The sequence below is a fragment of the Mytilus californianus genome, unplaced genomic scaffold (genome assembly GCF_021869535.1).
Source record: "Mytilus californianus isolate M0D057914Y unplaced genomic scaffold, xbMytCali1.0.p SCAF_9, whole genome shotgun sequence".
NCBI lineage: Eukaryota > Metazoa > Mollusca > Bivalvia > Mytilida > Mytilidae > Mytilus > Mytilus californianus.
In genome coordinates, this window is record NW_026262745.1 from 84,600,630 (window position 1) to 84,624,498 (window position 23,869).

Consider the following 23,869-nt stretch of genomic DNA (forward strand, 5'->3'; position numbering starts at 1 on the left):
TTCTCAATATTTAGGTTGTATAAAGTTCAAACTTCATGGAATATATATATGTCAATTGAACTTTGCAAAATTTCTAGCAATTTTTAAATAGAATTGTATAAATTTATATTATGTTTCATTATTTTAAATATGCTTGTTAAAAAAACGGCATTAAGGAAAAAAGAAACAAAAGGGATGATTTTTTGGCCTTCAACTGCTTATTTTCAACTTAACTTTCAAACAGAAATTAGTTTGAGTATTTAATTGCTTTTATTTATGATATAATGAACACAAGTATTGGGTCAGAAATTGAAGAAAAAAAAATTATTTTAAGATAGAATCAAAGAAAAAAATGAAAAAATAAGATTTAAGAAAAAAAGAGGTTTAGAAACAGAAAAAAATTTCGACCCAAATATGAGAATTAGAAAAGTTTGTATTTTGACAGAGCAGGGATTCTGCATGAGAGGAGACTTGTGTCCATTTGACCATGGAATAGATCCAGTCATTGTTGACGATGTTCCTATCACATCATACCCTCCTCCTTCAGGTAAGGGGTCAGTTTAGGGTGCTGCTTTAATAACCACAGGTCATGCTTTTGGTTAGAATTAAAAGAAAAATGGTCAGTTCAAAATTAAAAAAAAAAAGATAAATACGAAACATTTCTGATGAATGGTCATTATTTATACCATGAATTTAACTATAGGCTATTCCAGAAAAGAAATATAGGGTTGGTTGGTTGGTTTGGAAGGCTATTCAATTATTTTTTACAGGTGGGGGCAGGTCACGAAGTTCAAGTTGTGTGGTTATGTATGTAAAATAAAATGCAATTGTAAAGATGATGGCCTTAAAAAAAGTGCCATACAACCCTCCATATTGTTTTTTCTGGAATAGTCCTAAGTGACAAATGCTATTGTTTCTGGTGTATTAGGTAACTCATGCACATTTCAAAAAGGTTTTGAAACTTGGCCATTTACTATTAAGGTATTTGCAGGAGCATAAATTAGTATTAACTAAAAAATACAAAAGAAGGTCATTTTTATATTTTTATTGCTACCATCATGTTGTTTTTGTGAAAAAAATATGTTGTTCCCTTATAATTGGTGGTATTCATTCATTCATTTTAACAATTCATTCTTTTTACATTCACTCATTCTGTCTGGAAAAAGCATTCCATTCATTGAAGCATTCTTTAAATTCATGATTTTTTTCCCATTCACTCATTCAGTATAAAATTTCATTCATTCAATACAAAATAAGGTTTTGTTTACAATAACACCTTCATTCTCAGAATGACTTTAAATTTTTGTACAAGGAACTGTAAAGTTAAAAATGCTTTTCGTTGTTGCACCTCAGATGTAATTTTATATGCTCTTTATCTTACAGGACCACCACCTCCTCCAGCCAGTGGAGCACCACCAATGCCACCACATGGTGGACCACCACCACAAATTATACGGCCTCCACCACCCAGGCCAGGTTTGTACATGCATGCTTCAGGTTTCTCAGAATTTTAAACCTTTTAGATATATAAGTGCACACAAATATATGACAGTGTGTTATGCAGAAAGAAAGAATTCAAAATTTTCCTATAGCTACCAAAGAAAAAGTTTATGAAAGTAACTGCACAAGGTTTATACTATAAATGAAAATAAGGAGATGTGATTTGATTGCCATTGAGACAACTCTCCACCAGAGACCAAAAGATATAGATGTTAAAAACTATAGCTTGCCTTTCAGCCTTCGACAATGAGAAAAACCCATACAGCCTAGTAAGCTATAAAAGGCCCTGAAATCATAGATGTAAAATATCTCAAACAAGAAAACTATCGGCCTGATTTATGTACAAAACAATAAAACTAAAAACAGATTTGATATACAACAACAAATGACGACCACTGATTTACAGGCTCCTGACTTGGGACAGGCACATACAGAATTGAGTAGGGTTAAACATGTTTCCTGTCCCCAAACCCTCTGCCTAACCTAATACTAATTTATATTCATTTGAATACAATGCATTTTTCCATGAACAAACAACAGGGTCAAGCAAAGAAAAAATTTGATACATATATGTTGCTTTTCTTATTTTATTTTGAGATAGGGTAAGGTTCTCATAAAGAAAAATCCCATTGGATACCACAGAAAATATTAAAAAAATAATTACCAGTTTGATGAAGGCATCCTTCATGCTCTTTAAAACCACAAAATGTCTTCACTGAATAAAATGTTTAGATTGTACAGTAGGACTAGTACATTTCACTACATTGTTTTCAAATTCATGTTGCCATTCCTAGAAATTATCATAATTAAGAGCCCAAGCACAGTTTTCTTGCATTAAATTTTTTTCTGTATAGATTTCATTGCTTATTTTGTTATGTATGCATCTTGTGTCTCTGCTTCAGAAAATTGTTAATATAAACCTGTGACAAATTGAAAACATTAGTGCAATGAAAACTGTTTGATTGTGTCTTATTTCAAAATTAAAACTAACACTTATCATTTAACACATTTTGTTAACCGTTATGGAATAACCGTTTCACAGATGATATCGGATATGTTCCTTATGTCGTAACTACAATACCCTCCCTTTTCACGAATGTGACTTACCGAATTAGACTATTTACCGGATTTGTAATAACATAAGCAACACGACGGGTGCCACATGTGGAGCAGGATCTGCTTACCCTTCCGGAGCACCTGAGATCACCCCCAGTTTTTGGTGGGGTTCGTGTTGCTTAGTCTTTGGTTTTCTATGTTGTGTCATCTGTACTATTATTTGTCTGTTTGTCTTTTTATTTTTGGCCATGACGTTGTCAGTTTGTTTTCGATCTATGAGTGTGACTGTCCCTCTGGTATCTTTCGTCCCCCTTTGTTAACTATAATGCCATTATTTTTTGAAGACCATTGACATGACATAGTAAGTATATTTTTTTATCTCAATTTGTATTCTAGAACATTTCGAACCTTACAATCCAGAAGCACCAGCCATGAGCAGGCCTCCACCATATTGGACTGGACCTCCTCCACCTCTTGGTGGTCCACCTCCACAAAGACCTCCTGGGATGTTTATGATGCATGGACCTCCCCTTCCTCCAAACTTGAACCAGCAGAGACCAAGGGACCTTGTTAATATACAAACTATGCCTAATCAAAGAAATGGTAAGTTAGACATGTTAGAGATATAACCATGGAAATGTGTTGTTTTTGATACAGTGAATTCATTTATATTTGTGGATGAAGGAAATATTATGGTTTCACAAATATTTGATTTCAATGTTTTGACAAAGTCAATAAACAATCCTATAGAAAATGCGCTCATTGTTAAACATTCAGATTCGTGGTTCTCCTATAAACACAGAATCCACAGAAAATTGATATCCCACAAATAATAATGAATCCACAGTATTTGGGTGTATTTAAAAGAAATATCTTATCATGCAGTGGTAGAATCTGTTTCTGAAATGATTTTTGTTGATATTTAAAAAATTTAAAGATGTGCTAGATATGATTTATTATTTTTGTGACATCAGTTTCTGTTGTGCAATCACAATGACAGAACCAGCAAAATGAGCAAATTTGATTTGATAGTAGAACTTTAACCAATGAGAAAAATAAAACAAGTAATCCACACATTGATCTTCAAAGACTGATAAATTAATCAACTAACAGTCAGGGGACTTACTTAAATGAGTGATTTTCTAAATCACTTATTTAAGTAACATTATGTCCATAAAGGTTGGAAGTAAGAGTTGTCTTTCTTTAATAATCACCTTTTTAAGTAGTACAAATTTATCACTAGACTAAGTGATTTAATTTTATTGTAGCTTTAAATATAGAATACTAATGATCCAGGGACTAATTATTTTTCTAAAATTATCAGAACCAACATCTGTATTGATAGGATGACTGGGTCATATCAGGTGATGACCTTGTACTAAATCTAGGATAATGACATAAAAATCACTTGTTTAAGTATCATACCTCAATTTCCTTTCAAAAAATCACTTCTTTAAGTATCATCATTTTAATAACCCCCACTAATTTCAACACTCCCGAACAGTGATATTTTGATCGCGAACGGTAGAATTTTATTACATAATCTATAAGATGAAACCTTGAACTTTACAGGAAAAATACCCCCAATGCTTGGAAAAATCTGTTAAGAAAGTATCAGTTCATTATGTAAAGCCATTTTTATAGCATTTTTTCAACTAAAATAGAATTTGCAGCTAAATGATTGCATCAAAGGCATAAACCTTGCTGCTTAAAAGAAGCAAAAAGTTCATTTTTTTCAATTTTACTAATGAAAAGATATTATCTAAACCTATGTGTTTAAAATTTTGGTAAAACTAAAAATTCACAATTTGTGACAAAACTTCGAATTTGCTGACTGACTAAGAACTAAAGGAGAACTTATTAAATTGAAATCAAATGAAAACCCTGTAACATGCAATTCTTCAATGTAAAGCAATAGATTGAAAATAAAAAACTAGAAAATTTCATATAAATGGTTTCTATGTTAACTAGAGTTCACAGAAGAAAGAAATTATAACTAAACTATCATTTATTTGTTATATCAGACGAGCCCCCCATCCATCCTCCTGGCACTGAGCCTGTACATATCCCTCCTCCACCACAATCTCAACCTGAGAGGACAGTCATTGCACCAAAGAGGCCTTATGATAATGGACAAGACAGACATTACGGAGGGCCACCTTCAAAGAAACCGTTTGATTACAATAGGATTGGAGGTATAGTTTTCTTGAAATCTGTCAGACCATAGATAACTTCTTTAATGATTGGGCTTTGACAGACTAATGTAAAATATCTGATCTAATATGTTACAACAAAATCAGCTCACTACTTAACAATTTAGGAAAACCAGAGATCACACATATTGCCTCAGTCCAATCTATTTTTCCTACAAGAAAAGATGTGGGTACACATCAAATAAACAGCAACCCAACATCACAACAAAACCAGGAAGGACCATCTTGAGATTAACACATAGTCTTTAACAATAGACAATTGTGTATCCGATAGACTATGCTTTGTAGAGTGCCCTGAGTGTAGGCACTTAGTTGTTATACCAGATGTATTAAGTAGCAGTAAGCAGGAGTAAAGCATAAGGTAACAGGTTTCCTCAAAATACCAGTTATACATGTACATGATCTCAAAGTCACAGTGATGTCTTCAACATAGAGCAAATGATTACAAGTCGTTCCAACTTCAAAACATTTTTTGTTTTCTCTGGTGTCCTACATAAAAATATGTATTCTTATTTCAAGAAGATATTTGTTTATTGTTTTACATAACAAGGTGTTAAATTGCTTAACGACCTAATGTACTCTTACTTTGTAACTGAGCAAAAAAAAAAGAAAGTATAATCATTTTTCATCACTTTAATGCCTTGTTTATTATAAACTTTTTTTGATTGTTACTAGGTTACAGAAAACCAGGAGCTAATAACACCAATACAACATTAGAACTGAGGAAAGTTCCAAGGGAGAATAACAATATTGCCAAATTGTATGAATACTTTGGAAAGTTTGGTACACTCACCAATGTACAGGTAGGTTTTGTATGAATACTTTGGAAAGTTTGGTACACTCACCAATGTACAGGTAGGTTTTATATGAATACTTTGGAAAGTTTGGTACACTCACCAATGTACAGGTAGGTTTTGTATGAATACTTTGGAAAGTTAGGTTTTGTATGAATACTTTGGAAAGTTGGGTACATTCACCAATGTACAGGTAGGTTTTGTATGAAAACTTTGGAAAGTTTGGTACACTCACCAATGTACAGGTAGGTTTTGTATAAATACTTTGGAAAGTTAGGTTTTGTATGAATACTTTGGAAAGTTGGGTACATTCACCAATGTACAGGTAGGTTTTGTATGAATACTTTTGAAAGTTTGGTACACTCACCAATGTACAGGTAGGTTTTGTATGAATACTTTGGAAAATTTGGTACACTCACCAATGTACAGGTAGGTTTTGTATGAATACTTTTGAAAGTTTGGTACACTCACCAATGTACAGGTAGGTTTTGTATGAATACTTTGGAAAGTTTGGTACACTCACCAATGTACAGGTAGGTTTTGTATGAATACTTTGGAAAGTTTGGTACACTCACCAATGTACAGGTAGGTTTTGTATGAATACTTTGGAAAGTTTGGTTCACTCACCACAGTACAGTAGGTTTTGCATAAATACTTTGGATATTTTGTAATGCTCATTAATGTGTCAAATTATTACTTATTTCCTTCTGAGGGAAATTTCCAGGGAAAGATTTACAGTAAAATGTATTCAAATTGTTATCTATGATATTAGTCTTTATTTTAAAGTAAATATTTTTTTTAGAAAAAACTTTCAAATCAACAGTCTATTGTTTTGTAGCTTTGGAACTCTATATTGTCTAATGAAACAATGCTGTTGTGGTCAATAAGTATTTTTATGCCCCACCTACGATAGTAGAGGATTATGTTTTTCGGTTTGTACGTTCGTTCGTTCGTCCGTCGGTTTCTCTTCAGGTTAAAGTTTTGGTCAAGGTAGTTTTTGATGAAGTTGAAATCAACTTGAAACTTAGTACACATGTTCCCTATGATATGATCTTTCTAACTTTAATGCCAAATTAGAGTTTGACCCCAATTTCATGGTCCACTGAACATAGAAAATGATAGTGCGAGTGGGGCATCTGTGTACTATGGACACATTCTTGTTTTCTTTGATGGAGATTTGACTACCTTACTTGTTTCCATAGTAACTGTTCTGGTTAGTTCAGATATTCTTGTTGATGGAAAGCCTGGAAATTACCAAAGAAACATTCTGTTTATTACTGACTTTTTGTTTTGAGGCCACTGAAATATTTGTTTACTGTTACTACCATAGTAACCTATCTGGTTCTTTTTTACAGGTATCTTTTGAAGGAGACCCAGAAGCTGCTGTGATATGTTTTGCCAACAATGCCCAGGCCTTTGCTGCCTACAGGAGTAGTGAACCAGTTTTCAACAACAGATTTATTAAAGTCTTCTGGCATAAACCAAAAGATAAAAAAGAACAGGTAAGATACTGTGTGCTGATACATCATGTACATGGAGATGGGCTCTACACAAACAATAAATATTCATCTCTTATGTTTTAAATATTGCATGAGTATTCATGATAAAAAAATCAAACATAAGTAAACAATATATCAGTAGGGAAGGTTCAAAGTCATACCATGCTATTGGTTGAAAATCCATTGTTTACAAATCAAAAAGCTTTTTGTGTACAGGCACCTTAACATACATGTATGACATGCATTGGAATTAAATGTGGAAACCATGTCATACATTCTTATATAAATAAAATTCTTGAGTGCTACATGTATTTAGTGAATTACTAGAAACTATTAAAAGGGAAAGAGAGTACATGGGAGACATTTTGTGGTGTAATAATATAAGTTTGTAAAAAAATTTTCATCTATCATTAATAACATAATAGTTATTGAAAAACTGGTCATTATTATTGTGATATATGGACTGCCCACAGGACAGTGGTATTGACTAAGAAAGCGATAATGACTGAGATATAGGCGAGGTCATTATGGCTGTCGCAGTCAATACCATTGTCCTACGGGCAGTCCATGTATCACGATAATGACCAGTTCTTCAATAACTATTATGTTTTTTTCATTGAGGAACCATGTTTTTAAAAATTCTCATAAATTCGAATTGTTCAAAGCAAACTCGAGTTATTGTACGATTTCTATAGGAAAGAGTGAAGACCAGTCATAGTGATAACTATAAGTCACTGCCATTAATTTAAGTGCGATTTTTCAGGGTATGATTACAAAATAAAGTTTTCTATAATTTTATAATTAACTAATCGCGATTGCATTATGTTAAAGGGACATCACTCTAAACAGAGAAACCACGCCCCACTGGTCATTAACATGTTAAAGTCCGTTAACGACCGGTTTTCTTATCCGTTTTTTTCTGTTAGAGACCGATGGAATTTTTTAATAAAGAATAAAGAATGTCATGTGGCCCCTTGTTATCCAATAAGAGAAGCTAATTCTTAACGGATATGAAATAAATATAAATATCTTTCAGGGAGATGACTCAAACACAACGACATCTGATGCAACAAGTACAACACCAACTCCTCCTCCACCCAAACAGAAGGATGAAAGAAATGTCAAATTACGTGTGGAAATTCCTCCTGCTCACAAATTGTCGCTAAACAATACAATACCCAAACAGTATGATGCTTCCAAACCAGAAAAGGTTTTTATTAACTGATTTTTTTTCCAAATTTGAACATATATATATTTTAAACTCATACTTTTAATCTAAAAAAATATTTGAGATGAAATCAATTGTATAAGACATCTTATAGCTAATTATTCTTTTAAGGTTGGGCTATTGCTCATAATCTTATAATCTATTTCAACAAGAAATTATTTTAGGTTTATGTGTTTGACAGTTGAAATTTAAATAAATGTATGAAAAATTTGAAAAAAAACATTATTTATTATCTTGCTCATTGATAACTTGATAGAAATGGGAAAAAAATAATTGATATAATTTCAAATACAAATTTTGACAAAACAGAAAAAGTCCTTTATCATTTTGTTTTTGATGGTTTTCTTGCTTGAAGCAAATAAATGAATGTAAATAGATCGTAAAGAAATGTGGTATTCATTCTATACTTTAAATAACATCTTTAATTCTATGTTTATATTGTAGAGTATTGTGTACACACCATCCTTGGGGGTTATTACAAAGACTGTGTACAATCCCAAAGTGTCACCGGCTGCCAAACCAAAACTCACTAGTCCAACATCCATAGGGTCGGCCCAGTTTGTGTCAAAGATAGAGGCCATTAAAAAAGCAGAAGACCTAAAGAAAGAGGCAGCCAAGAAAAAAGCAGAGATACAAAAACAGAAACAAGAACTGTTGCAGAAACAAATAGAACAGCAGAAAGTAAGAAACAATTCTGTAAAATTTCATAAAACTACATCTTTATTTTACACACCTGCCCCTTATCACTCAGGGTATATAGTGTTACCATTATCTTTCATTCCTGTCCCTTGGAAATCAAACAGATTTTCATTTTGCCTGCAGATTGTGACCTAAATATTTTTAAATGTTATTCGTTGGATACCAATTTTCGTTGAATTCCTGGTTACAGGGGAATCATAAATTTAAATGTTCAACAAATTACAAATTTTCTATATGGATGTTTGCAGACTTGGGCAAAACTATGAAATCAAATATCCACAAAAATGCAAGTTTTCCTTAATCTGTGAAAAATGGTACCTAGAAAAATAAATGAATCCACAGTATTAGGAAGAAAATAAGTTAACACTTCAATGGTTTACACTGTAATTCTAATAGTGATAGGGGAAAAAAAACATACATAATTTTAAGACAAAAAAAATTCAGGTATTAAAAAAGAGTCAAAGGATACCAAAGGGACATTCAAATTCGTAAGTCGAAAATAAACTGACAATGCCATGGCTAATAAGAAAAAAGACCAACAGACAAACAATAGTACACAAGACATAGAAAACTAAAGACTGAGCAACACGAACCCAACCAAAAAACTAAGGGTGATATCAGGTGCTCTGTAAGGGTAAGGGCTATTCCATTAAAAAGGAGGTACTAGGGTCGGAAGGCAATTTTTAAGTACCCCCATGACCAAGAGGAATGTACCATGTATCTTAACACCAACCAACAGGAAGTCGTTTCATAATAATACAAGAACCAACTGGAATATATTTAACTTATTTTATTCTAATTTACCACAACCAAAGGAATTGTTATTTAAACATTATAGTTGCTGGACAATTTAGAGGGAGTGGACAGGGTCAAGGAGCTACAATATTTGGTTATTACTATGATATAAAGGGCTATTTGTATATCTTTTTTTTTATATTGTTCAATTCATACCCGAGTATACAACTAAAGTAACAGTTCAAATTCAAAGCTGTTTAAATGTACCATATCTAGTTGCACTATTATATAAGCTCTGTAAAAATAAAGTAAGAAACTTCCAGATTTTTACTGGCCGTTCAAAATTGAGAAGAAATGACCTCTTGGAATTGTAGATGTTTACTCTATAAAAACATCTACATGTAATATCAACATTTATTAATGATAAAGAAAATTACTGTCACATTTCATTGGATTTTGACATGAAAATTTGTGAACTAAAAGTTATTTTGAGTTTCTGTATAAAATATTTCATGCTTTTCTTTCTTTTCCATATATCTTATGGTTTTCAATTCTAGTGTTTATATTTCATCATCATAGATGTATTTTGTCACCTGCGTGGAATTTTTTGTTTTGTTTATTGTATTTGATCGGCAAACCCGGAATTACCCTTATCCGACCCCGGAATCTGATTGGCTATTGCAATCGTCTTCATTTCCGGTTTATGGCATCCATTGTTTTTCAATGTTGTTTTTGTCAGTCAGATACGATTTTACTCGTATTCACGCATTACTTGTTGGCAATTTTCAGTATAATGCTAGCGGTTGAACAAACTGAGCATCGCTGTCATGAATAATAAAGATAAAAATAAATTTTGAGATCGTTTGGAAGTTTAGGTCCCAAATTGAAAATTGGGAAACGTAGTCGTAGGGTATTTGCCATTGCCAATAGGAATGGGTCCGGTATTTGGACCCTGTGGAATGCTAGAAAAATCCCTGGAGGGGTGTACGATCTCAATAGTAATATGGCTTTAAAATGACCATACTGATGGTTAACAAAGGTCGTCAAAGTTAATTTTTATTTTCTTTCAAATCGAAGGTCCGTCGTGCCTAGCTAGTAACCAAAAGAAAGTCCGATTGCAATAGTGGAAGGTCGCGGACCTCGGACCACCGCTAATTTGAACCTCCGAATATTATTTTCAATAGAATTTGACATCGTTCGCCATGTGCTTGTCATTAAAGGGAAGTAACCCTTCCACTTCCGGAACTGGTACCATAGGTAGAATACAACGTTGCGCCTGCCGCTGCGTAAGTCGCGGAGACAGTTATGTTTTCCAAAATATCATGATAAGAGCAGGAGACAAAAACAATCGGTTAAATAAGTCCTTGCAAAAACAAATAATAATAAATAACGGAAAATAACACATTGAAACCAACAGTCACGAAAAATGACTGTCAAAGAAGACCAACAACCAACAATACTTAGTTTCTCTAAACACCAAGGGCCACTGGCCATACACGCTTCAACACATCAACAACCAACGGGATTTTTTGTAATTGCCGTCCGACCCTGGTACATTCTTTTTAATGGAATAGCCCTAAGCAGATCCTGCTCCACATGCGACACCCGTCGTGTTACTCCTATAAAATACGTTGATAAGTATCAAGTGATAAGGCATTACAAAAAAGTGGATCAGTTTTTATACGACGGCAAAAAAAATTTTGTGGTCGTATATTGGTATGACGTTGGCGTCGTCGTAGTCGTCGTCGTCCGAAGACGCATTAGTTTTCGCACTGTAACTTTAGTTTAAGTGAATGGATCTCTGTGAAATTTTACCATAAGGTTCAATACCACAAAAGGAAGGTGGGGATTGATTTTGGGGGTTATGGTATCAACAGTTAAGGAATTAGGGTCCAAAAATAAGCATTTTCTAGTTTCCAGACAATAACTGTGGAACGGTGTATGGATCTCTCTGAAATTATACTACAAGTTTCCATACCACAAAGGGATGGTTAGGATTTGCTTTGGGGGGTTATGGCTCAAACCGTTTAAGAATTAGGGGCAAAAAAGGGGGAAAAACAAGGTTGTCCTGGTTAATGGACAAATACTTTAGTACAAAACATAATTTAAAGCAGTGTAAGGGAGATAAATCAAATACATCATTGAAATTATCTCCCTTACACTGCTTTTAAATTATGTATAAAGTAATGGTTAATGAACAATTAAGATAATTTAAAACAGTGTAAGGGAGGTAATCCAAATACAACGTTTTGGTTACTTCCCTTACACTGCTTTTAAATTATGTTTAAAGAAATGCATATTTATAAAGGAAGACCAGTAAAAATATCTGCAAATGTTGCATCTTTTTTTTTTACAAAAAAATCCATATGAAAGATTTGATACTATATTTTAAATTCTATTATAAAATAGATTAAGTTAGCACTATGGTAAATTTAAATGGGTAATTATGGTTGCAAACTCCATTGGAAATTTGAATTGAGATTATGACCATATCTTGAGGGAAAGAATTTTTTTGGGGAAAAAAGGGGGGGGGGGGGTAAAAAGAAATTGTTGGGGGTCAATTTTTTCTCATTTCAGATTTCAGAAATTAAAAAGAATTATTCTTCAAATATTATTTTTTTTTCAAATTTCAAATATTGAAAAATTTCAAGAAGTAATCTTTAATTGCACAGTATGGCGCATTAGAAAAATCTTTGACCACATTTATTTATTTGTTATGCCGAATCTAACCGTGTATTTAGATTTTTAATTTTGGGTCCAGTTTTCAAATTGGTCTACATTAAGGTCCAAAGGGTCCAAAATTAAACTTTGTTTGATTTTAACAAAAATTGAATATATGGGGTTCTTTGATATGCTGAATCTAAACATGTGTTTAGATTTTTGATTATGGGCCCAGTTTTCAAGTTTGTCCAAGTTAGGGTCCAAAATTAAACTTTGTTTGATTTCAACAAAAATTGAATATATGGGGTTCTTTGATATGCTGAATCTAACCATGTATTTAGATTTTTTATTTGTGGACCCCACTATCAAGTGGTTCATATTGAGGTCAAAAGGGTCCAAAATTAAACTTTGTTTGATTTCATCAAAAATTGAATTATTGGGGTTCTTTGATATGCCAAATCTAACCGTGTATTTAGATTTTTAATTTTGGGTCCCGTTTTTTAAATTGGTCTACATTAAGGTCCAAAGGGTCCAAAATTAAACTTAGTTTGATTTTAACAAAAATTGAATGTTTTGGGTTCTTTGATATGCTGAATCTTAACATGTGTTTAGATTTTTGATTATGGGCCCATTTTTCAAGTTTGTCCAAGTTGGGGTCCAAAATTAAACTTTGTTTGATTTCAACAAAAATTGAATATATGGAGTTCTTTGATATGCTGAATCTAAACATGTATTTAGATTTTAGATTTTTGGCCCAGTTTTCAAGTTGGTCCAAATTGGGGTCCAAAATTAAATTTTGTTTGAATTCAACAAAAATTGAATATATGGGTTTCTTTGATATGCTGAATCTAACCATGTATTTAGATTTTTTATTTGTGGGCCCGCTATCAAATTGGTTCATATTGAGGTCAAAAGGGTCCAAAATTAAACTTTGTTTGATTTCATCAAAAATTGAATTATTGGGGTTCTTTGATATGCCAAATCTAACCGTGTTTGTAGATTTTTAATTTTGGGTCCCGTTTTTTAAATTGGTCTACATTAAGGTCCAAAGGGTCCAAAATTAAACTTAGTTTGATTTTAACAAAAATTGAATTCTTGGGGTACTTTGATATGCTGAATCTAAACATGTGTTTAGATTTTTGATTATGGGCCCATTTTTCAAGTTTGTCCAAGTTGGGGTCCAAAATTAAACTTTGTTTGAAATCAACAAAAATTGAATATATGGGGTTCTTTGATATGCTGAATCTAAACATGTATTTAGATTTTAGATTTTTGGCCCAGTTTTCAAGTTGGTCCAAATTGGGGTCCAAAATTAAATTTTGTTTGATTTCAACAAAAATTGAATATATGGGGTTCTTTGATATGCTGAATCTTACCATGTATTTAGATTTTTTATTTGTGGGCCCGCTATCAAATTGGTTCATATTGAGGTCAAAAGGGTCCAAAATTAAACTTTGTTTGATTTCATCAAAAATTGAATTATTGGGGTTCTTTGATATGCCAAATCTAACCGTGTTTTTAGATTTTTAATTTTGGGTCCCGTTTTTTAAATTGGTCTACATTAAGGTCCAAAGGGTCCAAAATTAAACTTGGTTTGATTTTAACAAAAATTGAATTCTTGGGATACTTTGATATGCTGAATCTAAACATGTGTTTAGATTTTTGATTATGGGACCAGTTTTCAAGTTTGTCCAAGTTGGGGTCCAAAATTAAACTTTGTTTGATTTCAACAAAAATTGAATATATGGGGTTCTTTGATATGCTGAATCTAACCATGTATTATGATTTTGGACATTGGACCATAATAGGTAAATTAAAAAAATTGAAGTTCTTAGACCACATTCTTTCTGTGTCAGAAACCTATGCTGTGTCAAATATTTAATCACAATCCAAATTCAGAGCTGTATCAAGCTTGAATGTTGTGTCCATACTTGCCCCAACTGTTCAGGGTTCGACCTCTGCGGTCGTATCAAGCTGTGCCCAGCGAAGCATTTTATTTACTCTTATCTAACCCTAAGACATCACCAAATTGATAAACCTTTTTTATCACCAGAAGAAAAATAGAATGATGTTTTTTATTAATTTTTTTTCATTTTGAAGTAATGAGGTAGAATGGTAGCTGTCATTTAGAACACAGTTCTTGTTATAGTAAATGTAATTAAAAGAATTATTTTTATTTTCCAGAAATTGATAGAGAAGTTGGAAAAGAATAAGGTGTTGTCAGCTACGGACAAGGATAAAATAAAAGAGGTAAAATTCATACATATATATTGCTTTATAACATAAAATACAACAAGATTTGTCAGTCTGACTTGTGCAACACTTCCTCAATATAATGCCTATAAATTTTCTGTATCATATATGTTTCATACATTTAGCCCTTTATAACGTTAATTAACAAGATAGAAGCTCAATTTTGAGGATTGGTTCTGATGAAGAAAGCTATCAAGGTGGCATCATAAAATGCCCTGGAAACAGTTATAGCTGTTGTATATATCCTACGATCACAATTACTTATCAATAACTTTTCCTGTATAGCGTTTTGTCATATTTGAAAAGTAGCACCATTGATGATTTGAGTATCTGTTGTGAATGCAATATCCAGCCTTAATCCTCAAATGTACACATTCTGTAGAAAACACATTCGAGAAAAGATAAATCTAGAAACCTTCTAAAATCACAATTCTCTTACTATTTTGCACTAACTAATGTAAAAGCAAAAAGAAACATCAAAAGAAATACTGGGATCTTTATTATTGGACATTGAACTTAAAAAAAAATAGTTTTTTTCTTGGGCCTTATATGGAGATCAGTAGGTACTTGATAATTAAAACTTAATTAATGTGGTTACTCAAAGTCTGTCTTGAGAAATAAAGAATATATTTTAGATTAAATTATGTACAGTTTTGTATAATGAAAGTTGTCTTCAGACACCTTTAATTTCTTGAACAATAATTGGTAGAGTGCATGCCTCAAATGATATAGATAGTAAAAAATAAATAGCACTGTTTATAAGCTTAATTCGTGTAATTTGGTTAAGTTCTAAACTTTGGGTCTCCATTGAAAAAGGTTATTACGGAAACTTGTGTAATACAGGTATAGTTATGAATTCTGTCAGACAGGTATAGTGATTAATTCAGAAATTTTGTTGTACACTGTAAATGAAAACTTATTTCACATGTGAAATGAATCTTGTTTTTATGCCCCCGCCGTAGCAGAGGGGGCATTAAGTTTACCCTTGTCCGTCTGTACGTCTGTACGTACGTACGTACGTACGTACGTCCCAAAATTGGTTTCCGTTCTCTAACTTGAGTTTGCCTAAACCAAATGTTATGAAACTTATACACAATGCTTATTACCACAATATACAGATCAAGTTTGAATTTTGGTGGCATCACTTTTATTGTTCTAGAGTAATGCTCTTTTAATAATGGAAAAATTCCAAAATTTTAGTTTCCGTTCTCTAACTAAAGTTTGCCTCAACCAAATGTTATGAAACTTATACACAATGCTTATTACCACATAATACAGATCAAATTTGAATTTTGGTAGCGTCACTGTAACCGTTTTAGAGTTATGCCCCTTTATAAATGAAAAAATTACAAAATTTTTAGTTTTCGCTCTCTAACTTAAGTTGCCTCAACCAAATGTTATGAAACTTATACACAATGCTCATTACCACAAAACACAGATCAAGTTGAATTTTGGTGGCGTCACTTTAACCATTATCGAGTTATGCCCCTTTATAAATCGGAAAATTGCAAAATTTTTAGTTTCCGTTCTGTAACTTAAGTTTGCCTCAACCAAACATTATGAAACCTATACACAATACTTTTACCACAAAACTCAGATCTAGTACAAATTTGGGTATCGTCACTTTTATTGTTTTTGAGTTATGTCCCTTTATAATGTTGTATGCAAGCGGGGGCATCATCTGTGTCCATGGGGACACATTTTCCATTTTTTCTGTTATATAACAATAGTTGTCAAGCAATCAACGAAGTTGCATGAAAATAAAGTGTGAGAATATGTAGGAAAAGATCCTTGCATTTCTGCTTTACAAATGTCGGTGTAATAAAATGAAAAGCTAATCAGAGAATTCTTGGAATAGTTAATCTATAATTATTTGTTTGAATTCTAGAAAACCTCTTTTTGAATTCTTGCTTTCTCTTTCAGACTTTAAAGATACTCACAGGTAGTATAGAGAGGCTAACCAAAGAAGTGGTACCTGTCATCCAGAAATCTACACCACCTAGCACACCCGAGTTACCTGTTATTACATCACCAGAACAGGTTTGTTTCTCATAAGATCATTAACAAATTTGCTTCCTTTAATGTATGGTTGTCTTTGTTTGTGTCAATAGACACTCTGTATATTTACTGTCACTTCAGATATTACAGACAAATCCATGTTCAAACTTTTACAAAATGGTTTGAAATAGTAGATACAGAATTTTCTTGGTTTAGGAATCTTGATGGGCTCCCACATTCATGAAAATAATGAAGAAAAAAAAGGCTTTATATGTAAAAAAATCACAAATAACAGTTTAATCTTCTCGTTTATTTAAATGACTTGGTAAATGTGTGTGACATGAATTCCTTTCTTTTTCCAGGCAAAGAAGGAGATTCTTGACACAGAATTAGAATTGTTTAACAAGCAGCAAAGTGGTGAAGACACAATAATACTCAGGAAAAAACTTAATGAACTTACTAAACAGGTAACAAAAATTACATGCAGAATGCCCATAGCATAAATTGAAATGAAATTAAACAAATCCAATTTATGTGGAGTATAGTTGTTCCAGTTTGCAATAATGATCTTTTTATTTTATGTCTGACAGTGAAACAGGAAACCGACAACACAATAGATAGGTTTCGATTGACACTTTTTAAGGAAGAGTAACTTCCTTTTTGTCGCCATGTTGGAGGTTAAAGGAATAACACCACTAATTCATAGCCTCCTTACTTTCAATGTTAAATTCTTCAACTTCAAGCATTCATAGCGATTTTGTCTTAAGTTTAAATAAAGTGGTAGTCATTTCATGTCAAAACTATACCTTATCCTGAAATGTGCTCAAACAATCAGCATACCTTTAATTGCATATTAGAGCACACTGGTTCCCGAAAGTTAGGTAGTACAAAAACAGGTACATCTGATTTGAGCAACAGGGTAAATATGCCCTCTCATCTTAATTTCATATTTTTTTTATTATTCAAAAGAACTGTTAACAAGGGTTCTACAGTGATCCCAAGTCCTTAAGCTTCCATTTGATACCAAAATTACCCAAATATTTTACTTATTGACAACATTACAGCTATTCGTAGGAACTATTATGTTTAAAAAATATGTACTACTTTCTTGTATGTTCTTTCTGACTGGGCCGAATTAGTGGTTCTATACCTTAAGTGCACAAATTTATTCAAAAATCAGCCTAATTCAACTTGTTATAATGACCGCTAGACTTTAGAAAAAGTTATTTTCTGAACAATTTAAATTTCTTTTAGTCTTGTTTAATTCATCACTATGATCCAGTTAGGATCTTTTATCTGACCAGTTTGTATGGCATGTTTCAATTTGGTTAGTCAAATAAGAAAATCAACCATTTACGCCTCCAAAATGAAGGCCAAGGAAAATAACACAAACTGAAATTACATCATATCGAAATATACCAACAAAGCAAACAGTGGATATTGTATTTTTTGTTGCTTTATTGATTTTTACCTGTCATCTCCATTTAATCATATCAATAAATGATTTTCAAGATTAGATACATACACTAATATCATGTGATTTTTCATTAAAATTGGAAAATCATTGTGTGGCTACAAACAAGATTTCTTAATATAAAAAAATCACAATCAAAAAGCTACTGTTACAGTAAGAATTAAATGTTTTGATAGTAATTTGTTAGTCCAGTGGACTCCCTAAATAATTACATAATCCTGTAATTCGTACATTTATTATAGTAAAACAAAACATGTATCTTTACTTTGTAAACAATTCTTGCATAGGTTAAAACAGATTTTCATGTTAACTGCAAAAAAACCTACATATTATAAACATAGTAATATTCTTACTTAGTAATTAAGAAATAAAGATATCATAATTTGAAAAAAAATATTGTGTAACCTATATCATGTCCTCACATAGCTTTTATTGCCATTAAGGATGATTCATTAGTGTCTCGAGTGTCTTTCCTTAACAAGATACTTTCAAGAAAGGGAGGGATGTCTTTATTTTTCCTGTTGTCTAAATTTCTGTTAGTTACATCATTTTCTTTTCTGTTTAGGCTATTCATTCACCAGGACTTTTGATAAGGTCTTTGATGTTTGTTATGTGAAATAATTTGCACAAACTGAAATGTGCAGTAGTGCTTCGGTTAGTTATTTTTTGCAGATAAGAAGGAAATAAAGGAATTTTAGGAATCTGTCAAATATTTAGTAGTTGGTATTTTATGCAATTTTATTTTGCTAGCAAAGTGAAACTGATAATCTTAGCAACACAAAATGTCTTAAGTATAAAGGTTAAGTTTTTTGCTGTGCTTGATCAGAAGGCTTTGTCCTTGCACAATACCAGTTGCAAAAAAAGTTTTACCCAATTGCAGTGTAAATTCACCTTTACAAACTGATCAACTGGTAAAATATTTTAGCTCATTTTTTCAGTGAAAGGTTGTTAGTATGAATGGAGTGCAGTAAAATAAAAATAATGATAACCATCTTAATCCAGTTATTTATTGTCTGTTTAATTGTATTAAGTGTAAAACATGACATTTTCTAGAAAGGTAGGGAGGTTTAGCAGGTAGAGTTAAATAGTTATTTTCTTATTTTCTGATGAAATGTTCTTAAAAAGATTGTTTGATAGATACACATTTAACAAATTTTTTTTTTGTACAGGCTACAGCTATGGGTCTGATAGGTCGAGGCAGAGGTCGCGGAGCCATCAGAGGTGGTAGAGGTCGAGGTTTCATCCCAAACCGTGGTGCTATGACATGGGTAGCTGGAGGTGCTGCACGAGGAACAAGTCCATTCTCTCTTGGTCGAGGTGCTAGTCAATTCCCAGCAGTTAACAACAGTAGGTCGTTAGACAACAGACCTAAACAGTTTGAAGTGATCGGCTTCAAAGCTGAACAGAAAGATCAGTTGGAGACTCATTTTAAGGTAAATTGCTGTCCTTTGCAGAGGTTGAAAATTGTGAACATTTGACTATGACCTTTAGATTTTTTGAAGGACTTTTTAGGATTTAACATTGAAAGTCTTGTATATATATTTGATTGCTTTAAGAATAACATTAAATGGTACCAATTTTACTTCACCAGAGACAAAAAATGTCTCTTCAGTGATGCTCAAGGCCAAAATATAACAATGTAAGGCCTATGCAGGTCTATTCTGAAATGTTGACAGATGTATAGAGGTCCTTTATCTGGTTGACTTTAACCAATGTCAGGATCAGGTATGCACCATAATCCAGTTTTCTTTCACTTAGCATGAAGTGTAATATACAACCAGTATTAAAAGCTCTGTCCTTTTGACTTTGAATTATTTCCCTGATCTGATTGATTTGTGATACTGAAATAGTCAGAATAAGTGAGTGTATCATGTGGTTTATAGGGCACAGATCTAAATTTGTCTCTAAAAAATTATGTTATTTAATTATTAGAAATTACCATCAATCTACAAAGTCTAAACCTACTTGTTATTTCAGCAATATGGAATGGTAGAAAGAATTGACTTTGATGATGTAGATAACAGTGCAATAGTCTCCTTTAAAACAAGACAAGATGCAGAACATGTAAGTTATTGTCAAGGTTTGAGTTGATGGGAGATCTTTGATAATAATAGTCTGAGTGGTCGAAGCCGTTCATCTTAAGTGAGCACTAGCCTGTGTGAGTTAGAATCCGTAAGAGGCAGGTGCGTCAACTCGGAACTTAATTGACTAGCATATCCTGTTTTCCAGCTGAAATGGTGGTTCTCTGGGTACTCCAGCTGCCTCCTCCAATAAAAATTGCCCATCATGATGTAATATAGCCAAAAGTGCTTTAAGTGGTGTAAAACACCAACAATCAATCAATCAACCCCGTCTATGGTAGATTAAGGAAGTTCGCTACTCCATTTCAAAATAACAAGCTTTTCATAGCACTAGTATATATTGATAGGGGATTAATAAAGGACCAAAAGAGCGGGAATAAAAATATAGGTCCGTGTGCTTGTTTTCGAGGTATTAGCCATTGAAATTTTGGCGGGGAAATGTTCTCTCTTGATTTTTCATAGCTTTATCATTGAAAAGTTTTAGTTCTCAAAAACTATTAAAAAGTAACAAAGATTTTATAAGACTTTTACAGATGGCTTATAATTATACATGTTAAAGATTTATAAAAAGAAAAATGGGGGTTAGTGGGCAAAATTTTTTAAGGCATTCAAATGGATAAAACCAGAGGATTCCGAAAATCTGGCAAAAATTCCAAAACATGACAAGCGAACATCCTTAAGAGCTTTACATACTATATAGATACTTGTCTTTTGTTTAAGACCGTATGAAGGCTTTTAGATTACTGATGAGTTTTTTTATACACCACACTATAATGTATAGATTTTAATGTAGTTTTTGACCTGTTCATACTTCCATTATTCTGGTCGTCATCTTGGTTTCCAGATGATAAATCAAATACTTTATATATTGTCACACTTAATGAGAGTATTAAAATACTTATCGATTTTGAGGTCAATAGATTAAGATATCATTTACTAGAAATAATTGCAAAAAAGCGGTTTCCCCAATTAACCAAACATGACTATATTTTAAGCTTTGTAGGACCACTTTTTATGATACCACTATGAAAGCTGTAGCTTGCTAAAATAAGTTTACGGCATAGGGTTTTGTGAGGTTCTTTAATTTTGTGTTGTTATATTGCTGTCTCAGAAAGATATACCGGACATCTCCTTTCTTAGGAGTAAATTGACGTAACAGACATTTTTGGGGAAATTTTAAGACAACTATGAAGATTTTGAACTTTTTTAAGAATTCATATGTATTAAAGAAAGAATAAATTGCATATGAAAAGGTTAATATAAAAAGTTATCTTTAATTAATTTATATTGAATGGCATCTCAGTCAATATAGTAATACTATTACAGGAAATATAACAATTTTGTGTTTTTAATTTTTTAGGCAGTTCTACGTGGTGCTAAGTTACAAGACAGTGTATTGACAATGAAATGGCATACAGGAGTTAAAATTAACATTCGCCTCAATGTTAGCAGTGATGATAGTTTTACAGGGGAACATCACGACACTACAGATGAGGTAAAATTTTAGAATTGATCATAAGTAAAAATTATGTTAGCATGATTAACAATAGTCATGAATGAAAGTACAAACAATAGTATCAATACTGGAGGGTAACATCTTCTCTGTATTTACCTTCATCAGGAACACTCAAAAGCCAAGGATGTATAAGTACTGAACTACATGAAGCTCTATTTGACCAAACAGGATCTCAAAGCTGAGAGCCAAATATATCTCAAGGTCAACTTTACCTCAGGGTCACAACTTTTACAACCCTTTTACATTACAAAAAGAAGAAGCAATAAATTATAATTATTACCTTTAAAGCTTCAAGTTTGATTTTCATGATGACTAAACATGTGCAAATCTTTCTGTAGGTATTATGGTGAAAATAATTACCAGCTGATCAAACATGCAAATAGGTTCATGGAATTCATAATAAAACAAACTGCCATGAAGTTAGATCCATTTATTTAATTTTCATGTTTTGTGTTGACAGGGAACAGAAGAGATTGATGAAGAGGCATTGCTAGCTGACGAAGAGGATCTGTTAAGGGTCGAGGATGAAGAAGAAGAGGATGAAGAAAGTAGGTCATGGAGAAGATGATCAAGGTCAAAGTGTAGACGAACTGAGGAAGACAGTCAAAGAGGATTTTTATGTTCTGCTGTTCTCAACAACTAATGAAAAAGAGAGTTGAAAAATACATTTAGTTGAGAATTCAAAGTGGTTGAAATAAAATAAATGTGATATGCATGTCATTTATCAGATGTGATATTGAAAAGGACTGTTTAAAGTTCATTTTTGGAGTTTTAATAGTTAAACTTTTAAAAATGTTTCCCAAAAATAGAAATAAAAGTTTGATTATAAAGTATTGATAGCAACAATTATGGTTAATATTGAAAACATGTTGATATTAGGTAAATATAATAGAACATTGTTTCAGACCTAAAATGTAGGTTTCAAAACTTCTCTTTTGAGAAACAGTAGCTGATAACTTTCTACTAGTCAGTTGTGTCATTTAATTAGTTTGCTAGTTGATAGTTTGAAAAGCAACTTAAATATGTCAAAAATTGATTTGCTACAGTCTTACAGCAGAAATGCTGAATATTTACAATTAAGCCAAAGTGCTTTGTGATTTTAAGTCAGTATGTAAGTAGATGGATGTGGTAGAACATATGGATATGTAATACTTTATTGTGTTCATTTTGCAAAATAAATATATTTGGTGCACTGTCTGTTACTGTGTGAAATGTGTAGAGTGAATTGAGTAGGAAGGAGGAGGTGTGATAAATTTTTTTTCGAGGGGGGTTTGGGGGAGTGGGGGGGGGGGTATCATCACAGAAACTCAATATTTATATGGTACAGTTTTCTTTATAGTTCTGTCTTTAGTTCCTTGTTGTTCCTGTTCATCTAAGTTGTCACCTTTCCATCTTTATCAGTCTTTTGATTATATATGTTAAGAGAGGAAGATAAACTTTACCCTTATTGTTATAATGAAACCATATATAATTTGGTCAATTGAAGGTATTTTTGTTACTTGTTATCCATTATGCCTTCTCTTTTTTCTCATTCCAAAATCAAATATTTTATTCTGTGATGTAATGATTGCTGTTTTTGTGTGTTAATTTATATATTCAATTGTTGGGTGAGATATTATAACTGCTTTTGTCAAAGAAAAGAGTCAAAAGTGGAAATGAGTAAAAATTTGAAATGCAATAGAACATGTTGTATGTAGATGAAACTGTGGTGAGAGTTGTGCAAGTTGTTTTGTTAATGTCTGTTTTTATGAGAAGAATGCTGAAATATTAAATTGGTATAAAATATGAATGCTTGCCATATTTGTGACAAATTGTAAATATAGAATTGATAAAATGATGGGAAAGCAAGTAATTATTTTTATTATCTTTATGCCTATGATATCCACAGCTGATAAGGAGGAAGCTAGCCCCATAAAATTACTCAATATGAAGTTGGTCTTATTTTCAAAATTAAAACAAATTGAGTCTGTATCACCAAATGATATAGATGTCAGTTATTAGATGCCTTCAACAATGAGCAAAGCCCAGACCGCATAGCAATCTAAAAAAAAAGGTCCAGAAATGACAAAATGTAAAACACCTGATACGAGGAAACAAATGTGATATATGTTGATCAATGTGCATAGTTACATCCAGGTATTCGTCACTAGCATGATAGTCAAACCTGTATTAAACAGTCACTC

The 23,869-nt window shown here is 32.3% G+C and overlaps 1 protein-coding gene across 1 annotated transcript in view; it reads left to right on the forward strand.

The window, feature by feature from the left end:
- LOC127714111 (RNA-binding protein 26-like) overlaps window positions 1-23,534 on the forward strand; it is a 36,842-nt gene extending 13,308 nt beyond the window's left edge. Inside the window, exons 7-21 of the mRNA XM_052220087.1 lie at window positions 425-526; window positions 1,363-1,455; window positions 2,932-3,138; window positions 4,560-4,730; window positions 5,424-5,551; window positions 6,898-7,044; window positions 8,078-8,251; window positions 8,714-8,950; window positions 14,549-14,614; window positions 16,541-16,657; window positions 16,978-17,082; window positions 19,259-19,522; window positions 20,067-20,153; window positions 21,531-21,665; window positions 22,147-23,534. Of these exons, the coding sequence (XP_052076047.1) occupies window positions 425-526; window positions 1,363-1,455; window positions 2,932-3,138; window positions 4,560-4,730; window positions 5,424-5,551; window positions 6,898-7,044; window positions 8,078-8,251; window positions 8,714-8,950; window positions 14,549-14,614; window positions 16,541-16,657; window positions 16,978-17,082; window positions 19,259-19,522; window positions 20,067-20,153; window positions 21,531-21,665; window positions 22,147-22,254 (2,141 nt within the window). The 3' untranslated portion in view covers window positions 22,255-23,534. The remainder of the gene's footprint in view (window positions 1-424; window positions 527-1,362; window positions 1,456-2,931; window positions 3,139-4,559; window positions 4,731-5,423; window positions 5,552-6,897; window positions 7,045-8,077; window positions 8,252-8,713; window positions 8,951-14,548; window positions 14,615-16,540; window positions 16,658-16,977; window positions 17,083-19,258; window positions 19,523-20,066; window positions 20,154-21,530; window positions 21,666-22,146) is intronic.
- Window positions 23,535-23,869: the final 335 nt, after the last annotated feature.